General features: G+C 35.9%; 1 protein-coding gene across 12 annotated transcripts in view; it reads left to right on the plus strand.

Moving 5' to 3' along the window:
* The window catches only part of VPS13B (vacuolar protein sorting 13 homolog B), an 843,987-nt gene that overhangs the window by 268,918 nt on the left and 551,958 nt on the right, over positions 1–23,111 (plus strand). For all 12 annotated transcript variants that reach the window (XR_007148665.1, XM_047842688.1, XM_047842692.1 and 9 more), the window contains 2 exons: positions 10,439–10,573; positions 11,566–11,739. Coding sequence is in view for 11 of the 12 variants with exons in the window: in XM_047842688.1 (XP_047698644.1) it covers positions 10,439–10,573; positions 11,566–11,739 (309 nt within the window). In the remaining variant the exon portion in view is untranslated. The remainder of the gene's footprint in view (positions 1–10,438; positions 10,574–11,565; positions 11,740–23,111) is intronic.

Consider the following 23,111-nt stretch of genomic DNA (forward strand, 5'->3'; position numbering starts at 1 on the left):
CTATTCTATTTGAGGCACTGTGCTATCTGAAATTCTGTTCTACTAGGCCCATACAATTTAGTGACCCTCCTCTTTCCAATCAAAATGAGTTACTGAATCTTCTTGTCAGACTATATTCAGAAGTTGGAAGTTCTTCAGTACTTTGGTTCCACCCCTTTCAAATAACAAGGTTTTTTCTTCTAGTTTCTCATACACAGAAATGTCCATATTCCCACACCTGCAGTTATGACACAATAGGACAATCATCGTTAAGTATGTAAGCTTGAAGAGGAGGAGGAGCAGGTTAATTCTTAATAACGCGGATTAGTTTTCCAAGAATGCATGCATTTAGTATGACAACGATATGTAGGAGTGAGACTCTGATTCCTAGTTTTAAAGCTAGAAGCAAATTTAATTTTGTTAATCTTTATGTTAAGAATTAAGTCATAAACTTAGTGACGAAAGTTTATTGTTTTAAATTAAGGCGTCTCTTTCATCTTTTCAGTATGAAACTGAATCTTGTCAAATGTATATTGCCATTGTTGATGTTAAAAAAAAGAAGAGAAGCTGATATGTAGATACATGTTGGTCAGTAAATGCTTGTTGATTTTCTTTTTTGCTGGTATTTATAGCAATGTGGACAGGGAGGGATTGCTGAGATGCAAGTGAGGATGGAACAATGAAAAGTTGTTGCTGTGGAGGACTTCGTGACTTGTTCCTTGTTAATATTTAAAGTTCACTTCTGTCACCTGCTTATCACTGGGCACTACACTTTTGAGATTACTTTTTATTTCTCGCTATTTAATTGGGTGTGGTTCAGTGGTTTTATTTTATATTCTGTTGAAAATATTAAATGACTTTTACACAGATAATTTGGCTTCACCCAGCTCTGGAATGTCACTTTATTTGTTTTTCCATGTAGAAGCAACAAAATCATCATCCTCAACAACAATAACAAAATAATCGTTATCTTTTAAAGTTTGCATCTCCTATTTGCTTATAACTGGGAGCCATTTGCAGTCTTTATCACCTATTGAGTCTTAGATGTACCAAGAAAGCTGGTTAGTTCTATCTTACTTGTCCTTGCCTACCAGGCCACTCCTGTTCAGACTTCTATTTTCTCATGTGATCAGTCTTTCATTTCAGTTTCTTCCTTTATTCTTACCCTGAAAGGATAAATGCTTACCTTTTACTATAAAACAACTATTTGGAAGCTCTTTCATACTTTATTTTATGTAATTTTTTAAGTTTATTTATTTTGAGAAGTGGGGAAGGGTAGAGAGAGAATCCCAAGCAGGCTCCACACTGTAAGCACAGAGCCCAATGTGGGACTCGAACTCAGGAGCCATGAGATCATGACCTGAGCTGAAATCAAGAGTTGGACGCTTAACCAACTGAGCCACCCAGGCGCCCCTGTGTAATGTTTTTTAATAGCTCTGCTAAAATGACTGTCCCTTCAATGCGTATTTTAAAAGAATTTATCTCTTCCCTCTTTCAGAAGACTTTATTGGTTTACTCTCCTGTTATTATTTTTGTGTATCTAGCATGTGTCATGGCTGCTTGAGTGTCCTGAGTGACATTTTGGTTTATTTTATTAAATTAGAGTTCTATATGGCTTCTAACAAAAATTACAGTCCTATGGGCCTCTTTCATCTTCACTGCTTTTTATAGAGGCAGTCATCTTCAACTTATTCTTAAGTATTTACCTCTAAATTTCTTTTTTTTTTAATTTATTTTAAACATTTATTTTTGAGAGAGGGAGGGAGGGAGGGAGAGAGAGAGAGAGAGAGAGAGAGAGAGAGAGAGAGACAGAGCACAAACAGGGGGAGGACAGAGAGAGAGGGAGACACAGAATTGGAAGCAGGCTCCAGGCTCTGAGCTGTCAGCACAGAGCCTGACATGGGGCTTGAACCCACAGAATGCAAGATCATGTCCTGAGCCGAAATCGGATGCTTAACCGACTGAGACACCCAGGCACCCCTACCTCTAAATTTCTAAATAAAATGCTTACATCACAGATTTCTTACCTTCCATGTGTAGATATAATCTACATTAATTCTAAACTTTTTTTTTTTTTTTGAGAGCGAGAGGTAGTGGGGAGAGAGGCAGCGGGAGAGAGGAAGAGAGAGAGTCCTAAGCAGGCTATACTCTTGTCATAGAGTCTGATGTGGGACTCCATCCCACAACCTTGGAATCATGACCTGAGCCCCAAATCAAGAGTTGGATGCTCAACCAAGCCACCCAAACCACCCAAGTGCCCCTACGTACATTCTACTACCACAAACTTAGTGTCTTAAAACAACATAAATTTATTTCCTTTACAGTTCTGTAGTTTAAAAGTCTGAAACGAGGGGCATGTGGGTGGCTCAGTCGGTTAAGGGTCCTACTTCAGCTCAGGTCATGATTTCATGGTTTGTGAGTTCAAGCCCTGTGTCAGGCTCTGTGGTGACAGCTCAGAGACTGGAGCCTGCTTCCCATTCTGTGTCTCCCTCTCTCTCTGCCCCTATCTCCCTCATGCACACTCACTCACTCTTTCTCTCTCTCTCTCAAAAATAAACAAACACTAAAAAAAATTAAAAAGTATGAAATGAGGGGTGCCTGGATGGCTCAGTCGGTTAAGTGTTGGCTCTTGGTTTCGGCTCAGGTCATGATCGCATGGTTTGTGGGTTCGAGCCGGGTGACGGGCTCTGAGCTGGCAGTGTGGAGCTTGGAATTCTCTTTCTTCTCCTCTCCTACTCGCTTGCTGTCCCTCTCTCTCAAAAATAAACATTAAAAAGAAATTTTTTTTTAAAAAGTCTGAAATAAGTCTCATACTAAAATCAAGGTGTCAGCTTGGCTGTGTTCCTATTGCAAGCTTCTCATAATCTGTTTCCTTTTTCCACCTTTCGAAGGTCACCTGTATTCATTGGTCTGTGACCTTCATCCCTCATCTTCAGAGCCAGCAACATCACTGTAACAGTGCCTCTGGTATTATATGTCTTTCTCTGATTCTCCTCTTTTGCCCCTTCCTTTCATTTTTAAGGACTTTGGTGATTATATTGTGTCCACCAGGATAATGGATAATTTCACTATTTCAGATCAGCTGATTAGCAAGCTTAATTCCATCTGCAACCTTAATTCTCCTTTGCCATGTAAGGTAACATACAGTATTCACAAATCTTGGGTTTAGGATGTGGACATCTTTGGAGAGGGTAAGTAGGGGGTAGTGGGGTGGCATTATTGTGCCTACCAAAGAGGCTTTAGCTTTTAGGGCTGACACTCACTGACTGTCTCTCTCTTTAGGCTTTTTTTTTTTCCTCCTAAATAATCCAATTATTAGATGTTTTTTGCTTAAATTTAGATTCATTGTTAACATATTATGACTGTATATGGATGAATTGTAATGTATACTACCAGTAAATAATTTTTACATGTGCAACTTTTATTCTTGGAGTTAATAACTGCCCTATTAAAATTTGGTTAGTGTTCTATGTATTTATTATTCCCCAAAACTCTTACAGAAGCTTGTCTTCTCTCAGTAGTTCAAATACCTTAGTTTTAATTTTTTTTTGATGAATAAAAATGGAATTTTTTCTTTTTTTCTTTTTTTAGTACAACTTACTGTCAAATTGGCTAACGAACTGTGTGTAAAGTGTGCTCTTGGTTTTTGGGGTAAATTCCTGTGGTTCATCGCTTACATACAACACCCAGTGCTCATCCCAACAAGTACCTTCCTCAATGCCCATCACCCATTTTCCCCTCCCCCCCCAACCACCCTCAGTTTGTTCTCTGTATTTAAGAGTCTGTTATGGTTTGCCTCTCTCCAGAGACTCTCTGTTTGTAACTATTTTTTCTCCTTCCCTTTCCCCCTGGTCTTCTGTTAAGTTTCTCAAGATCCACGTATGAGTGAAAACACACGATATCTGTCTTTCTCTGACTGACTTATTTCACTCAGCATAATACATTCCATTTCCATCCACGTTGTTGCAAATGGAATGATTTCATTCTTTCTCATTGCCAAGTAGTATTCCATTGTATCTATGAACCACATCTTCTTTATCCATTCATCAGTTGATGGTGTACTCATTATTCTTTTAGTGTACTTTTTTTTCTCATTTCAATTTCTATTTGTTTCTAATCTAGAGAGCTATCTTGAAGTTGCCTTTTATCATTGTCCTGGGAATTCTCTTTTCTCTTATGTTAGATCCCCTGTTTCTTTGCTCACATATGTGATTCTCTCCTGATTTACTCCCCGTTTTTGGTGGAGCACAATTTCATAGTTATCTTTCCAGCAGACGAAGTAAGCTGTTTTTCAGATCTGGTATGTCTGATGAATCTTTCTTCTGCTTTCATATGTGATTGATAGTTTGGCTGTCTGTAGACTTGTAGGTTGGGAATAATTTTTCTACAGAATTTTAAAAGCATTGCTTTATTGTCTCCTTGTTTTCTACTATTGCTCTTGAGAAGTTTGATGCCATTCTGATTGTATGTTGTATATTTGTATGTCATCTGTTTCTATTTTTATGCATTTGCTTTTTTACCTCAGAGCTTTTAGGAACTTCTCTACAGGTGGTGGGCTTCTCTGGGTATGCTTTTTCATTTGTTGTGATGGATTTATGGTATACCTTTGTAAGTTGACACTTTCGTTCTACCGGTTGGGGAAATCTAGAATTATTTTTTTTGATTATTTTCTCCATTTTGTTCAGTAGTCTTTTTGCAACTTCTGATTTTTAGATATTTGCTTGTTTGTGATGATCCTTTCATTTTATTGTCATTTATGTCCCATTTTCAATCTCTTGGGATTTTTTGTTTTATTATACTGTAAATTTCTTCAACTCTTTTTTTCCAGTTTTTCTATTTAAGGAGAATTAACATCATATTTTTAATTTCTAAGGGCTGTTTTTTTCTTTGAAAATTTTAATGAACATCTTATTTTTGTTGTATCTTCTGTATTCTCTCTGAGGATAGTAATTATTATTATTACTAATAAGAGTTTTGTTTTTGGCTTTGTTGGTTTACCCCAGCTTTCTATTTGTTTTTTAAAATCTCTACCTCTTATAGTGATTTCCACATATCTGATAATCCTTTATATTTAGAATAAATTACTAAATCTGTGTGTGAGGTTGGAGCTTGTTGATGCTGGTGTCATTGTAGGGGGATTGGATGCTACTTATTTTTTGTTGGGGAATAATCAGCTAAGAGTATAATCTGCTTTTTTCTTGGACTGGCCAGTTTCCACTGAGAGAAATGCTTCCATTTCCTTCCTGAAGGTTATAAGTCTGTCACTGAGAGTTCTTAGAGAGTAAAGAAAAAAAAGATCTCATCATCCAGTATATATACTATATATAGATTTTTAGACAATTTCCTCTTTTTAACATGCACCCTTTTCTTTGGTTATATTCCATAGTCCAAAGTCCTTTTGGTTTAACCTCTCCATAGTGAACTGTTAGTCTTGCCAGGATGAGTGTGGGGTAGTTGCATGACTGTATTGTTTAGGGGAAAGGATCTGTGGCTATTAGATGGACTTTCAGCCGCTCATCTTTTAGCTTCATTTGCATTCCTGCCCTCTGAATTGCCTGGTTTCTTTAATTTTTAATTTTTCAGAGGTTACTACAGATGAAGTTGTTTCTTAGTAGAATAGAAAAAAGTGCCATGGGTAATGGAACAAAGTCACATCTTGTTGCTACTTGTTCATCAAATACTCATCTTTCAAAATTTTGATGATAGCTCTTGCCTCTTTGAATAAGCTCTTATTCAGTTACTGTTTTTTTCATTTTTATTTATTTGTGAGTTTAAGGCTCTAAAAAAATTTAACAGTTTTTTAGTGGTGGTTAATAGAGGCAATATAGTTAAACTTATGTGGAGTTTGACTCCTTAAACTTTTACTTAGATATACACACAGATATGTGGGTCATTTTCATTAGTTTATCTTTTAATAGTTACAAGAGTGATCATGAGCTGATTACTGAACTTTGGAGAGTTGGCACTGAGGGTTAAGGTCTCAGGGAGGATGGAAGAATTATGGCAGACAAGAAGTTGGTGGAAAAAGAATTGGTGTTAATGGTGTACCTACCACAGGACTAAGAATATGTGTTACAAGTTGGTATTTTCCAGAAAAGTACTACAAGGAGAAGAAATAACAGTGTATTATATTATATTAACTTCTAATAAAAAATTCAGTATTATTTTTAGATTCTTTCATTGATAGTGTATACAGTGTAAAATTATATTTCACTTGCTGTGTCTTAGGGATTCCCTCTCCTCATCCTCTAGTGGACTATGACTGTAGCATTTGAGTAAATGAATGCGAGAGTGCTCTGTGAAGGGAATATTTCAAATGCTAGATACTGTCATTATCTTTGTGATTGTCCTCTTGACTCCTGTCAGCTCTTCTCTAAATTAAGTTCTGTGTGAAGTTCAGGTAATTTCTGATTTAAATACCTTGAACAGTAACTACAAAACTTTGGCCTCCATATGTAGCAATAGTAAATAGTGGCTCGCCTTTAGCTATGTGATTACTCTGCTACTTAGTTAATGTTGCCTCTATCCAAAGCCATGCTTTTTTAGTTTCAGAGCTTTTGTTCTTTTAGTTTCACCATGGGGAGAATTCCTTTTTACACTTTCAGGAAGCATCATTCATGTAGGACACAATGAATGTGCTCTGTGTCCCTTTCCACCTTCCTAGTGCTTACGTTTGGGCATTTTACAAATTTTGGTTTTGAAGGTAGAGTGGAAAGAAACCAAGGTTATTTTTTAAGACTTTTCTGGGGCACCTAGATGGCTCAGTCCATTGTATGCACTCTTGCTCTGAGCTCAGGTCTTTATCTTAGGGCTGTGAATTCAAGCCACACATTGGGTTCCTTGTGGGCAGGAGCCTACTCAAAAAAAAAAAAAAAAAAAAGACTTCTATTTTAGATGGGGGCCTGGCTGGCTCAGTCAGTTGAGCATACGACTCTTGATCAGGGTCATAAGTTCGAGCCCCATGTTGGGTGTAGAGATTACTTAAATAAATAAACTTAAAAAAAAAAAAAACCCACACCTTTTTTTTTTTTTTTAAAAGAGCAGTTTCAGGTTCATGGCAAAAGTGAGGGGAAGTTAGTTCCCATGTATGTCCTGACCCACACATGCACAACGGCCTCTCCCTATATCAGCACCTCCCACCAGAGTGGTACTTTTGTTACAATGGATATACCTATGTACTCGCATATCATAATCACCAAGTCCATGGTTTTCATTAACAAGATTATTTTTTTCTAGTAGCTTTTCTTCATTGTTGAAGCCCATCAAGAGATGACTGTAATTTATTATTTTAAATCTGAACTTATGGCATTTAAAACAAATTATTTCATAAAAAAGATTTTCTTGAGAAATTATGCATAATGATGTTGTAGTTTTTTTTTTTTATTTTTTTTTCAACGTTTTTATTTACTTTTGGGACAGAGAGAGACAGAGCATGAATGGGGGAGGGGCAGAGAGAGAGGGAGACACAGAATCGGAAACAGGCTCCAGGCTCTGAGCCATCAGCCCAGAGCCTGACGCGGGGCTCGAACTCACGGACCGCGAGATCGTGACCTGGCTGAAGTCGGACGCTTAACCGACTGCGCCACCCAGGCGCCCCAATGTTGTAGTTTTTAAAACAAGCTTTGAAAGATTTGAGAAATGTAATCATAAAAATGTAAACTAAGTTCGTGATAGTCTAAAACAAGATTATATATATATATATATATATATATATATATATATATATATATATATATATATAAGATTCTTACCGGAAGAGGTTCCAGGCAACTTCTTCCGATAAGAGTACTATATAAGTATGCATTAGATATTAACAGAGACCTACCATTTGTCAGGACACCTGGCTGGCTCAGCTAGAAGTGCGTGTGACCCTTGATGTATGGTGGCGAGTTTGAGCCCCATGTTGGGAATAGAGATTCCTTAAATAAATTAATGAACATTAAAAACAACAACAACAACAAAAGACCTACCATTTGTGATTTTTTTTTAATATATGAAATTTATTGTCAAATTGGTTTCCATACAACACCCAGTGCTCATCCCAAAAGATGCCCTCTTCAATGCCCATCACCTACCCTCCCCTCCCTCCCACCCCCATCAACCCTCAGTTTGTTCCCAGTTGTTAAGAGTCTCTTATGCTTTGGCTCTCTCCCACTCTAACCTCTTTTTTTAATTTTTTTCCTTCCCCTCCCCCATGGGTTTCTGTACCATTTGTGATTTAAGATAAGTCCTAAATGTTGTAAACTGTACAAGAAACAGTGATATAAAATAATTTAAAAACAAAGCCATTTTGGCATATTCATATTCTTTTGCTTTTATATCTACCAGGAACTAATTCAATTCTTTTCATTCTGAACACCATCAGCAGCCCTTGAGAGAATCTTTCAGTAGCTCTTGTCTGCTGACCATTATCTAGGTTCTTTATATGTTTTGAAAAATTGGCATAGAATGAAAGTCTCACTGTGGGCACTTGAGGGCTAGAAGAGGATATCATTCCATTTTATATTCCTCTCATCTACCGTAATGATTAGACCTGGGTAAATTATCTACTAATAACTTCCCACAACTGCAATAGATGTTAAATATGTAGGGTAGCTCAGCCTCCTTTCTTACAAGGAGAAATGTGATTTAGGCCTTGTCACTCTCTGACTTGAAACTTGGCAAAACCCTTATTTCTCTGAGTCTTGGTTTTCCCATAGATAAAATGGAAGAGTAATAGTCACCTCAGGATTTTGTTTTGTTTTGTTTTGATGATAAATAAAATAATAAACTAGACTTAGTGTTTGACACTTAGTAAGTGTTCCATGAATGTTAGGTGCTCTGATAACTAGTACTACTGTTACTATTGTTAATACTATGACGATGTTTATATAAATACTTTGGCATCATTTAATTTTCTGAGATACTTCCTTAGCTTTTAGAGTCATAGATTTTGAGAATCTGATAAAAATGTAATAACATTATAGAAGACTGTATAAATACACAACGTTTTAGAGTCCTGCTCTGGGGCTAATTGGTACCACTTGAAATGGAAACATCCGAGGTGGTGAATATTGGAAAATAGCAACCAATCAATACACATTTATATAACAACCACATAGAACTTAGTAAATTAATAGGTCCTTCTGAAGTGAGGGTTCGTATGTAAGAAGGTGTTTAAGATGATGTTTTGTAATTTGCAAATCATGTAGTGTGCTAGTTAAACTGCAGATTCTTGGGCTAAATCTCAGGAAGACACTTGGAAGATTATGGGGCTTCTTGAACATACTTAAGTTGAGATAAAATTTTTCAGAATTATATTTAACATATCTATCACAGAAAATTTATGGTATTCTTAATTGTTCGTACATTGTTCTGCTTAAAAGAGTTTCAGAGATGAATGATAGTTTATAAGTGATCAAAATGTGGAATGTAGAAAAGAAGGGAAATTATGTTGGTAGATGTTCATGAATATAGGCAAAATGAATGTAAAGTCTTCTCTGATGGGATCAAATCGTATTAAACACCTTAGCTCTTTTACTAGTGGGGAACTTTGAGCAAAACTTAACTCCTGCAGTCCAATGTCTCTTAATCTGAAAATGAGGTTAATAAACATTTTTATTATAGGCCTGTTGTGAGGATTAAATAGGATAACATGCATGACACAAAGTAAGTCCTCAGTAAATGTTAGTCGATTAGGATTTGTTGTTATTATCATTTTAGTGATTTGCAATATTGTCAGTTCTTAAGGTTCCTCTGCCTTTTTAATTGTCACCTAGACGTTAGGCCAAAATGAGTGTTTCCCTTTTGAATTAAGTTTTCCCTACCATTTATATCATGGTAATTATTCTCTTCTGTGCTTCAATATCCTTTGTTAAGTAGCACATAGTAGAGATGTTAATATCTACTTTTTTGTTAATTGATACAGAATACCTTTGATTTTTCTTATATGCACATGGTATGTCAGTTTTGCTTTTAAGCTATTGTATTTTAACCCAGGAGCTATTTCCAGCTGTCTTGTTTGTCTCTCCTTATTCTACCTGACCAAGATAGTTTGAGGATCCTGTTTACTCTGAATGTTTCCTGTTTAAATTAAATGTCTCTGTCCAGATGAAATTCAATTTATAAGTTAAATTTGTTTCACAAATAAGTCTCTTACTCTGTATTTTAAAACCAAATATGATATTTTAAAGTTCTTCTGTTTTTTAAGCAAATATTTGTTTAAAATATTTACTCGTATTTCTTGAGCTTGACTAATCAAAAGCTGCCTACATAGGTATAGTTACGAGAGTTCAGACTATTTATTTTAAAATTGCATCCTTTCACCTCCTAAATGCTAAACTATGAAACCTAACACAAATACTGTAAGAACATCTGAGGCAGATAATTAAAGTATAATTAAGTTTAAATGCCTTGGTGAAGGAGTATAAAAATTATTTAAATTCAATCGGCTAGTACATTTGCAGTTTTCTTTTATTAGGTGTGAAATCTAAGAATCCCCTGCCAACTCTTGAGGGCTCAATCCAGAATGTTGAATTGAAGTACTGCAGCACATCATTGGTCAAATGTGCCTCTGGGACCATGGGATCAATAAAAATTTGTGCCAAAGCCCCAGGTATGTGCAGCTGGACCGTGTAAAACTTTATTGCCTGTATAGGAGAATTGGCCTTGCATTTTACAAGGAGCGTTACTGAAACAAGAATTTGCTCATTGTTCCTATGAATCAGAGGTTTTAAATTTTTATTTTTACTTAAATTTTTTTTAATTGTGCCAGGATGATACTTTTTTATTTGTATAAATTAATTTTTATTTAAGGAAAAAACCCCTGCATAGTTAGGAGAATGGTTAGGAGGGAGAAAATTAAGTTTACTCTTACACTGTTGCGGGGGGGGGGGGGCGGGGGATAGGAAGTATAGATATATATGACACTTAAAATTAAATTAAAATGTTAGTATAATAAACAGATAACACAACTGTTTTTCAGTTTAAGGTTGTAATGTTCTTCATCCTGCCAATACTTTATTTCATATTTTCCATAAACTACTTGTAATTTAAGTTTTTTAGTGCAACCTAAATTTCTAGGTAAGTTTAAAAAGAGGTACAGATTTTGCTGGATATTTGGAATACAGTATGTTCAAATTGTTTCCTTCTATAGTCTTATCCGAAATGTTCTACATTCATTAGCTAAATATTAAGACTTTCTTGGTGTAGAATTAAAAGTGCTTTTAGTCCTACTTTTTAGAACATAAATGTATAGATAAAATGACCAAATATAACTGAAATGTTATATTATGATAGTATATTTTAAGATCAAGCATCCTCAAGCTACTCCTATTTATATTTTTTAAAGTTTATTTGAGAGAGAGAGAGAGAGAGAGAGAGAGAACATGAGAGTGTGCGCGTGAGCGTGAGAGGGGCAAAGGGAGCGGGAGAGAATCCCAAGCAGGTTCTGTGCTGTCAGAGCCCGATGTGGGGCTTGGACTCAGGAACCCTGAGATCATGACCTGAGCCAAAATCAAGAGTTGGATGCTTAATTGACCGAGCCACCCAGGTACCCCTACTCCTATATTTTTATATAAGAATTTTTTCATTAATGTTTCTACTCAGGTGACAGTGGAAAAGAGAAGTTGATTCCATTGCTTCAGGGTCCGTCTGACACTAAAGACCTTCATAGTAGCAAATGGCTCAATGAGAGTAGAAAGCCAGAATCTCTCTTAGCTCCAGATTTGATAGCCTTCACAGTCCAAGTTCCACAGTATATGGACTACTGCCATAATTCTGGTGAGTACAAATTTATCATTATTTACTTATTTTGCATTTCCTTTTCCAGTAAGGCTTTTAAAAAGGACTTTTCTTTTAACCAATTTGTGTTCATTGGGATACTCTCTGCGGTTGTGCTCTTTGAAACTTAAGTGTTTTTGTATCATTTTTGATAAATGATGTGTTTGTAAACAATAATGATTTTATTTTATATGAGAAATAATTTCATTTGTAGGTTGTAACAATCTTGGATTCATATCTATTAAATCCAACTGAGTTTCAAAACATACCATATCATGTAATAGGTAGAAAAGAGTAAAAAATTTAAAACATTGGAAAGAAAATATTTTTCCTTGAGGTAGTATCACTTTGTGACCCATCATTTGCCATATTAAAATTGGGGGTTTGGGCCTTATCTCTAGTTTTGCAGAAAGAAAGAGATGTTGATAGTGGAATCAAGAAAAAAAATCTGGGGGCGCCTGGGTGGCACAGTCGGTTAAGCGTCCGACTTCAGCCAGGTCACGATCTCGCGGTCCGTGAGTTCAAGCCCCGCGTCGGGCTCTGGGCTGATGGCTCAGAGCCTGGAGCCTGTTTCCGATTCTGTGTCTCCCTCTCTCTCTGCCCCTCCCCGTTCATGCTCTGTCTCTCTCTGTCCCAAAAATAAATAAAAAATGTTGAAAAAAAAAATTAAAAAAAAAAAAAAAGAAAAAAAATCTGAGGTCAATATACTATTTCTTAGAGTTATATTTTTTTCCTGTAACATTTTGCCTAGAATTGATTTTATTTTATTCAACCCCAGAATATAGCAAAGCCTCTTCTATTGAGAGGAGATACCAGAAGGATCAATGAAGACTAGGATTAAAAAAAGATAAGTAGAGGCCATTATTAGCCATGAATTCGGTTAGTCAGTATGTGGTTAATAAAGCCAAAGTGGTCAAAAAGTTTAGAAATAAAATTGCTATATACAGATTTCTTAAAAAGGGTAAGGGGTGCCAATTAAAAATTAAATGGCTAGTGAGGAAGTGGTTTCAAATAGCTGCCAAAGAGTAGAACTGTCTTAATATTTAACAAGTATTACAACTTACAGAAAATGTTAAGCATTGCTGCCCTGAGTTGAAAGGAGAAACTATGAAAAGATTTGTAATTAACTAACTAGATAGAGTATATGGAGGCAAATATTAGAAGCAGTGCACAAGGACATGAAAAATATTTGAAAGATGAATTTACAGTAGCATTTCCAGCTGAGTGGCATGCACATTAGAAACTGCAAATTAGTATTCAACAGTGAGTCAGAGAATCCTCTGTCCGCATACTTCTGAAGACAGTAGTCCTCAAAAAGAAGTTTCAGCCTGGTGAAAGTTGGTATGGAATCCAAAGGAAAAATGTGAGGATGAGGCCCAACCCCAACTAAGACTGTGCATATGGATAAAAGATTTGACCTATCTTTTAAGGCAGGGACTGATAAACATTTTAATAAAGAGCCAAATAATATTTTAGGCTTTGTGGGCTATATTGTCACTGTTTTGGCTATTGACTTCTGTTGTTATAGCATAATAATAGCTGTACACAAAATGTAAATGAGTGGATAGGAATGTATTTCAATAAAACTTTATTCACACAAACAAGGGGTGGGCCAAATTTAGCCTATGTCATTTACTTCTGTTTTAGGGAAAAGGGATTGGTGGTTAAATAAACATTATGCTTTTTAAAATGCCTATTTAATCATGTTCCTTGAATATGCTGCTTGGTGAACTTTTTAGAATAATTACCCATATAGTAGTTTTTGATAGATTTTGTTCTCAAATCATTACATTATTAAAATGTTATTAAAATGACTGGACCTTTCAGTTAGAATTTTGATGTCTAAGAAGGGGCTAAGCTTATTTAAATCTACCACATATTCTTAAGTTGGAGAGGACCCTCTTGTTTTTTGTTTTGCCATATACACAGAATTGATCAGTTAAGCTTACAATCTGATCTTTCTCATGACAATATTTATATTATTTTTTTTTGTAATTTAAACACATTTCTAGGGTCACAAAAATGTATTTGCATTTCTAACCTTTTATTTAGACCTAATAGTAAACTATGATTTAAAAAATTATACCTCTGATATTTTAGGGTAAAGTTTTATGTTTTTTCTTGCTGTAAGAAGTTTTGCCTAATCTTCGACATTAGTATTATGTTTAGTGATATGTTTTGGCTTTGTGTGTAAAATTTTAATGTGGTTATGTATTTGATGCTTTGAAATTACTTTTTTGGGTATGCTTTAATCCTAAAGTGTAATGTGTTTTTACTTAAACTATTTACATAGTTAAATTAGGGTATTTTTAAATTTAAATTTGTCATCCATCTTGGAACTGCCACCTACATTAATGGTATTTATGATATGGTAATGAGAAGACTTATTTTTTAAAGCTAGTTTTAAAATAGTATTGATTAATCTTTTGTTCCTGTAACAAGATTTAAATTGGAGATGGAGATGTGTCTGTGTATGTATAACTCAGGAGTAGACAAATCTTCAGTAAAGTCTTGAAGGATTGTTAATAAATTATTTCTTCATTTAAAATTTATTTACTTAAGTATCACCCTTTTAGCAAGTACTTTCATGGCCCTTGTATGCAAATTTTGTCTCTCTTAAAAACACAGGTGCAGGTACACACTGGCACACACACATCTTATTTTTCTACTCTTCACTTTTTCTTAGTACTTTTCATAGTTTACCATAATATATATGTTGCTGATTTTTCTTGTTGATTTTTTTCCTGCTCTTAGAATTTATGCTTTATTTAGGTATGAGCTTTTTTCTGTTTTGATTACTATTGTATTCCTAGTGGCTAGAACAATATGTTGCATATAGTTGGCTGTCAACAGATATTTAATGAATGAATGAATGAATGAACAAGTAAGTGATGATTACATTTACCTTTTAGTTTTTGAGGTCGGAGCACCTAAGGGGAATGACACAGAGTCAGAATTAGGTATTAATATTAATTAATACCATAATTAGGTAAAAAAGGACTGAAAGAAATCTTATGGTGTTAGTAAAACTCATTATAAAAGTTTCTTAAAAAAACAGTGTTTCTTAAAGTGTTTCTTAAAAAAAGATTCTAGGTAGTTAAAAAAAGATTCTGGGTAGTTAAATACTTCTAGTTGAATAATTAGAGGGAAGCACAGTAATCCTTGCTGTTTCACAGATTTCCAGGTGAGGTTGTTAATGAACGTTTCCCATAGGTTTATAGAATTTGAGTGAAAAATATTTGAAAATGGAGTCATAAGTATCAGCCAGGTGATGGGAGACAAAATGTGTATTCTGGTGGTATCTGGTGATCATTCTAAGTGGCTTTTGAACATCATGTGTGGAAGACAACTGCCCTTAGCATATGCTCCCGAATTGAAGGTGGGGATTAAAACTAGGGGCCAGCAAATGTTTGGGATATATTATAAAAGTCAGTATGTTGAGCTTCCAACTTCGGCTCAGGTCATGATCTCACAGTTCATGAGTTCGAGCCCCACATTGGGCCCTCAGCTGTCAGCAGAGCCCTCTTCGCACTTCAGATCCTCTGTCCCCCCTCTCTCTCCCCCACCCATGCGCGCGTTCTCTCTCTCTCTCTCTCTCTCTCTCTCTCTGTCTCAAATAAACATTTTAAAAAACGCTAAAAAAATTTAGAAAGTAAGTTTTGAGAGAAGGTTGGTTAGGATAAAGAGGCAGAATTCTTTTTAGTGATGTCTACACCCAATGTGGGGCTCAGACCTACAACCCCAAGATCAACACTATTGCTTTTCTGACTGAGCCAGCCAGGCACCTAGAGAGAGAGAGTGTTTTGACTTAGATTTCAGAATCTGAGGGAATGGACAGCTTTTTAGAAATGGGAATTAGGTATTAATATGACTGAAAGAAATCTAATGGTATTAGTAAAACTCATTATAAAAATAGTTACTTTACAATTTAAAAATAACTTTCATATATATTTTTTTATTTGTTTATAAAACAGGTTTGTTTTCAGCAAAGCAAATGTTATTTGTTTCTTAAGCATGTAGAGACCTAGAAGTTGTCCAAGTGCTTAACAGGTCAGACTGTGAACTTTATCTGGGGCTTCTAACTACTTAACATTTCCCGCCGTCCTAAGCTGTTTATCATTTTGTCTTTTAACCTTAGGGTCCAAATTACTAAACACTGCAGACCTTAGCCCTTAAAAGTCCTTCACTTTGAGGAGCTCCTTCCGTATTTCATACTAAGTAAATGCTGTCAAAAGAGGCATACTTTAATGATGCCACAGCATTTCTTTGTCTTTGAAGCCTCAGCAACTCCCTTTGCATATACCCCCTCACCCCCATTGCTGTCTCTACTTGACTGACTGATTGCAGTGAAGTAAGTGAAGGCTTTTGAGGGAGTCCATTGTGTCAGCCCACATTCTGTATTGTCAGTATTCACAGGAACTTGTTAATGACACTCCATTTTCTTATATTTGTATAGATACTAGGAATCAAGTAGAGGAATAAGATGCTCTGTGGCTCCTTCAGAGGTAGAAACACTTGGTGACCATATTGATGTATGTAAAATATCTTAAGAAGATGGGTTCTAAACATTTTCCCCCTGTCTTTTAAATATAGACTGGCTCTTCTTCATATGCTGTATTTTGCCTGTGGTTTATAGCAGGTTCTGTTTTTTTTTTTTAATTTTTTAATGTTTATTTTTGAGAGAGGGAGAGAGAGGGTGAGCAGGGGAGGGGCAGAGAGAGAGGGAGACACAGGATCTGAAGCAGGCTCCAGGTTCTGAGCTGTCAGCGTGAGCAGGGGAGGGGCAGAGAGAGAGGGAGACACAGGATCTGAAGCAGGCTCCTGGTTCTGAGCTGTCAGCACAGAGCCCCATGTGGGGCTCGAACTCAGGAACCATGAGATCATGACCTGAGCCTAAGTTGGATGCTTAACCAACTGACTGAGCCACCCAGGTGCCCTGCAGTTCTGCTTCTTGAAAAGTTTTGAGTCCTTGTTAATCTTGGTATTAATGTCAGAATAAGTTTTGAGGTGTCTGCTATTTAAGAACATAAAATGATTACAAAGTACTCTATGAATTTAGAATCAAAGGAACTTAGAGGTCTTGCATTTCAATTTCTAAGTCAATGTTAGGACTTGTATGTGGTTCCCTCTCTCTCTGTGCTCTAGGTCTTTTGGCCTTCTTTGAGTGTTTCACTAATGACTGTGCTTTTGGATATTGCTGTCTTTCTTATTTGGGATCCTCACAATTACCCTTACCCTTTTAACCTTATACCTGTTTAATTCTAGCTCAGTCTTAAGATCATAGCTCAACTACTACTTCTGCAAGAAGTCTCCCCTGATACTCCTTTTCCCCATTCCCCACCACCCAATTCAATTAAGTAGCTCTCTTACATTCATTTTTATAGTCCACTGTACTTCTCTTTCATAACACTTAATGACAGTATATATTTACATAGTTGGGTGGTTTGAATGCTATCTTTCTTCACCACTTGACAGTGAGTTACATGAGGACAGAGTTAGTTACTAGTTGCTTATCATTTTGTCTCTAGGAGTTAACATTGCCTGACATAGGGAATGCTTTGAGAAGTCATTTGGTGAATGAATGAAGAAATGAACATTTATGACAGATGGTCAAGTGTATGAGTGTATTTGATAAGTAGTTAATCCGTTAATAAATATTAACAGCCTTCCTCTTTCTCTCCCTATGTTTCTCCCTCCTTTTTCTTCTGCTTATGTACATATCTGTCACTGGAGAGAATATTTACCAGATCTTTCTTTGTTAGGCAGCTCTAATTATTATTAGATCCTCTGTTGAACTGTACCTTCTATTTCTTGGTCTAGTTTTAGTGTTATGACATGAAATAATATACCAGCCTTAAATATACCTGACAAAACTTATTTTTCTTTACTTTATGTCTCACTCTAAGTATTCATCCTCTTTAGTTGTTGGAACTAACCCTATGACCCTACCGTTTCTGTTGAAACCTTAGTCTTTCTTGGCCTCCAGGTGTTAGGAGATGAGTCTCTGTAGGTCTTTTGGATTTTTGCATATCTTGTGAATGGTGACACTGATTGCCCTTTGTTCTGGACTGTCTATTCAAGGATGTTTGTGTAGTCAACAGCCTTGGAAAGATAGATTTAGTGTCCCTCTGCAGCCAGTGGGGAGGGTATGTTAACTGTGCGTTATAAAAGATTTGGTTCTTCAACTCACGGTTCATCTCTTATCCTGCATCGCTCTGCATGTGCAGACTTCAGTCTGGATACATCTTTGGTGTCATCTCTGTGAATCTTGGCAGAGGGAACTGATGCAAATGTGTTGAAAGTTGTGCTGCTTGCTGTGCCATGAATAATAAAATCCTTTATCTTGACGCAGGAGTCTCTTGTCTTCTGCATCATTCATAACTGTGGTAGGGTAAAATCTTAGGCTCACAATTCTTGACACCAGAGCAGTGTGGTTTCTTGTTTCTCCTTGTTGAACCATCTTCGTGTCTCTCTTCAAATATGGTAGCCCTCCTCATCTGCTGAGGATATGTTCCAAGACCGTCCGTGGATGCCTGAAACTGCAGATAATACTGAATCCTATATATACTATGTGTTTACCTATACATAGGTATATGATAAAGTTTAAGTCATGAATTAGGCATAATAGATTAACAACAGTAATAATAAAATAGAGCAATTATGCAATATACTGTAATACAAATTTTACGAACATGGTCTCATTCTCAGAAAATCTTATTGTACTGTACTCATCCTTACGATATAAGATGATAAAATGCCTATGGGATGAAACAAAGTGAGGTGAATGATACAGGCATTGTGATATCAGGCTACTGTTGACATTGTGAGGATATCAGAAGGAGCATCATCTACTTCTGGACTGTGGTTGATCGTGGGTGACTGAAACTATGGAAAGTGAACCTATGGATAAGGGAGGACTACTGTATGTTTCTTTCCTTAATACCTTAGTCATTCCTGAGATTTTGTTACTGGTCCTCTCCTTTAAACTTGTATGTTGTAATCAACACTATTGTTTTTAGCAACCAACCATATGTTATATCTTTTCTTTTGAGATCCAGACTCCAAATTTCAACAATTTCTTGACCATTTCCCTGTGGATATTTTAATGGTGCCTAACACATTTAAAACTAAACTCAATGTAATCCCTCCACCCCATTTCATACTCCATTATTCACTATTTCAATTAATGGTACTATTTTCCCTCTTAATGCTGTAAATTTCAGCACTAGTTCAGTTGTTCCTTCTTTTTCCTCCTGCATATGGTAGATGTTCCATAAAAGCTTTTTTTTTCAAACTTAATAGTCCAGGCTAAACATAATAAATTTATTTTAGTCATTTCCCATATGATTTGTGTTGAGATTCATTGCCACACTGATTACTTCCACTACTTGTTTGAAAATGTCTCTCTTAAAATTTAACACAATCCTCTACATAGCACAAAGTGAAGAGTATATTCCCAGATTGGTGTAGTGAACTTCTGTTTAGTTACTATTTGTTTTGAGTTTATGTGCCACTGGAAACAAGAATTATTCTTCACACAAACTACTTTTAAGACAGTTTTTCATATTTCATGTATCTATATTAGTTTATGAATTTACATGAAGAACTTCACACTTTTTTTCTGTGAAATTTCATATAATTGATTTTGCCCCACCGTTAGTAAAGAAGATACCTTTGACAGTATCTGGTTGACTGTAGTTATTTGTACAAGTAGGATGAACATGCTGTTTTTGCTTTTATATATAAAATGCAAAAAAAAACCAAAAACCGTTTCTTCCTAAGATTAGAAAACTAGAATTACGTGATTATGATGTTATTTTAAAATAATGAAAAACAAGTGTTTGTCCTAAAATGTCATTTAAATATAATAGTTTAAGCCAATGTTCCTATTCCCCAGTGTAATCAGTTTGAGAAATAAACACAAAGTTTTCAACTTTGCTAGGTTGTCCTGTATTAAAAGTTGTATTTTACCCATCAAATGTAAGCAACTTTTGATCACTGTTATTGGAAAAGAAAGTCACAATTACAATTATTGTCTCTGGAAATTGAGTTAAATTGGTGGGTCGTTTCCTTTCTTGATTAAAACATACCAGCAAACACACACAATCTTATTTCACCATTCAAGTTAGTTGGTTAGAATGTGAATTGCTAAGGAGTTTCTAAAATGGAGGCAGTACTTTAGATTGTAAAATTTAATTTATGGGGAATGTTTTTTTGTTCCAAAAAATTCTCCTTATAATATAGAATTAAGTGAATTGCCTTGAAGTTATGTTTTTAGTATTTTTGACAGGACACATGAGTAAGAATGCTTATATATTGTAGCAATTAAAGACAATTCACATTTGTGGTTTGGGCATAAATGTGTAAAAATTATACCCATCTATCTTATTACATTTCCTCTCTCCTCCCCAAGGACTTTACTATGTACTTTATCTGTAATTGTTGCCAGTTTTCTATCATGTTCCCACTGGGCTTCTGGTGCAAAAAATCTTATCCTCTTGATGACAGAGCTTGCCTGAATGATTTCATGCTCCTAGCATTTTTGTTCACGGGAATTAGGGGCAAAATGTAACTACAGCTGAACAGAACGTCTATTTTTGTAATTTTGGAGTTTAGGCCCTGTTATTGGAACTAAATGAAGAGATGCAGGTGTTCTCCAGTCCAAGCCCTTTGGGAGTTTTGATGGTAGATGCTTGAAAAGAAAATGCATGTGTTTCCAGAGTCAAACAGCAGCTGTGAGACAAGGATTTATGTTTTTCTCAGAACTTTGGGATTTCAAAATGTTACATTTAATCACAAGCACAGAAAGGGGAGCAAATGTTAAAGATGTTACGCATAAAAGTAAGTTTACTGATCTCTTTACCATACGAACTAGTTGTGGGAATATAGGAGCAAAGTGATTTTTAATCGTAATATAAACAATTTGTAAAGGATTATGATAGTTACCAGGACACAGCCTTTTGAGAATGTTGCATTTGTGTCGTAGAGAATTTTTTTATCCTACTAATTACTGAGGTTTTTTTTTTCCATGTAGACATACATGTACACACACACAATGAAAGATTTGGTAAAGTATTTGCCAAATGCGTTTTGACCATAAGTATTTTTCGAAAAGTTTAAGTGATATCTTGTAATAGCACAACACAATGTTTTCAGGTAGAAGAAATGTAAATTTCTGTCTCCGATAGTAATCAAGGGAATTTCCAAATATATTTAAAACATATATATATTAGAGCTGATACATATTTCATAGTATTACTGTGTCTAGAAAGTACCCTGTTTTAATCATGTTTTCCTTCAAAACTTAAGGTTTTTTTCTCTTGGGTCTTCTTTCCCACCTTGTTGTCTACATCCAACTGATGACTATTCATTTAAAAATTTTCTTTGCTGTAAACCTGTGTGTGTGCAATTCTGAAGCTGGGAGTGAATCCTTTATTGTGCCTCAGAATCTAACCTTCTCCCTGATTGAAATATTTCCTGGATGCCATGATGCTAGGAGACAGGAACATGCTCAATAGCAGCAGGAAATTACTTTGTTTCTTTGAAAGGTCCCAGATTCTGGAGGCAAGCCAATGGGAGATACCTCTTAAGACTGTTAGTGACCAGTTGTTTCCTTCATTTACAGCACAAGGTCAAAATTTTGCATTTTTTACTGCCTCTATAGTAAAAAAAAGTGGCAAAGTAAAGAAGTAGTAGCTTCATAGTAAATTGCTGTACAAGAGGTGTTTCAGATTGAATGGACTTCAAGCAAATATCACCATTAAATGTGTAATGTTTTGGGGGGTGCCTGGGTGGTTCAGTTCGTTAAGCATCTGACTTAGCTCAGGTCATGACTCGCAGCTTGTGAGTTCGAGCCTCGCGTCATGCTCTGTGCTGACAGCTCAGATCCTGGAGCCTGCTTCAGATTCTGTGTCTCCCTCTCTCTCTGCCCCTGCTCTGTGTGCGCACTCTCTCTCTCTTTCTCAAAATTAAATAAACATTAAAAAAGTTTAAATGTGTAACGTTTTGTTTATATATATATTTTAAAGTTCATTTATTTTGAGAGAGTGAAAAAGTGCGAGCAGGGGAAGGGCAGAGAGAGAGAGGGAGAGAATCCCAAGTAGGCTTCCAGTTCAGCCCTGAGCCTGCACTCAGTCCCACAAACTATGAGATCATGACCTGAGCTGAAATCAAGAGTCAGATGCTCAGCCTACTGAGCCACCCAGGCACCGCCCCTGTTTTGTATATTTTTATATGAATCAAAAAGATAACATTATCATTTTAGTTTATATTTTAGAATATGATATGTTTTCAAAGTGAATTTTTGTTTTTGCATTTCCTATCCAGATTTAAAGTTGGCTGTATGGTAGCTGCCATGTTGGCCAAAAAAGAATAGAAGCCTTAGTAAATCAGTAGGAATTGACTTATGAAACACTTACAAGTGAAATTCACACCAGTGTTTACTACCTGACTCTTCCCTGTTTGTCTCACCCCTTCTAGAACAAGATTGATTCTACAGATAGCTTTTGCATTTCCTCTAGTCAATACAGTATACACAGGAATCATCCTTATGCCATTGCTTTGTTTTGTGAATAAATGATGAAAGTCAGCTATCCATTAATGTATGAGAGTTTAAGCACTTTTTGGGGAGTCTTTTTTTTTTCACCTTCCTCTGACATTAGCCTTTATTCTTCTCCTTTACTTTCTCTCTTCCCAATCAAGAACTCCCTTCTAAGTAGCACTTGGAGCATACATATCACATGACAAACAGTCCTAACTATTTATAGGATTCCTTCCTCATGAGAAACTTGGCATTCCTAAGGGCAGTGATCATGACAAGTACATGATACGTATTTGGTACATACAGGATGGTTCAAAGGCAATGATTTTTTGCCATTTGGGGATAGCCTTATTATCTACAGGCCCACATCATTTTATTGCTAAATTGGTCTTGGATGGTGGTGGCGGGGGTTGGGGTGGATATAGTCTAGCTTCAGCCTGTTAAAGAATAATGGGGAAAAGAAAGTACAGTCATGACCCTTGTATAGATACGAAATAGACAAATGTTAAAGATTACTAGCATCATTATCAATGAAAGAACCAGGTACATGTTACAACCAGATCAAGGAGAATTAAAAAAACCCCCAGACATTTATAGATCAGTAATGCTGCAATAAATTTGGAAATGGACACAAAACCAGCTTCTTCCATAGTGGGGAAGGGCGGTCTATTGAACTTCTACCTGACAGAATTTATTTACATCTATAGTCAATAATTATTTTGCGTTGTTACCAGTTATGTACAAGGTACAGATTTGTAAGAAAGCTCAAAGGCACTGAAATGTGCAGAGTCTCCATAGAATCAGACTCAGATAACCTGGAGGAGTGTACTCA

The sequence above is a fragment of the Prionailurus viverrinus genome, chromosome F2, assembly GCF_022837055.1.
Source record: "Prionailurus viverrinus isolate Anna chromosome F2, UM_Priviv_1.0, whole genome shotgun sequence".
Lineage (NCBI taxonomy): Eukaryota > Metazoa > Chordata > Mammalia > Carnivora > Felidae > Prionailurus > Prionailurus viverrinus.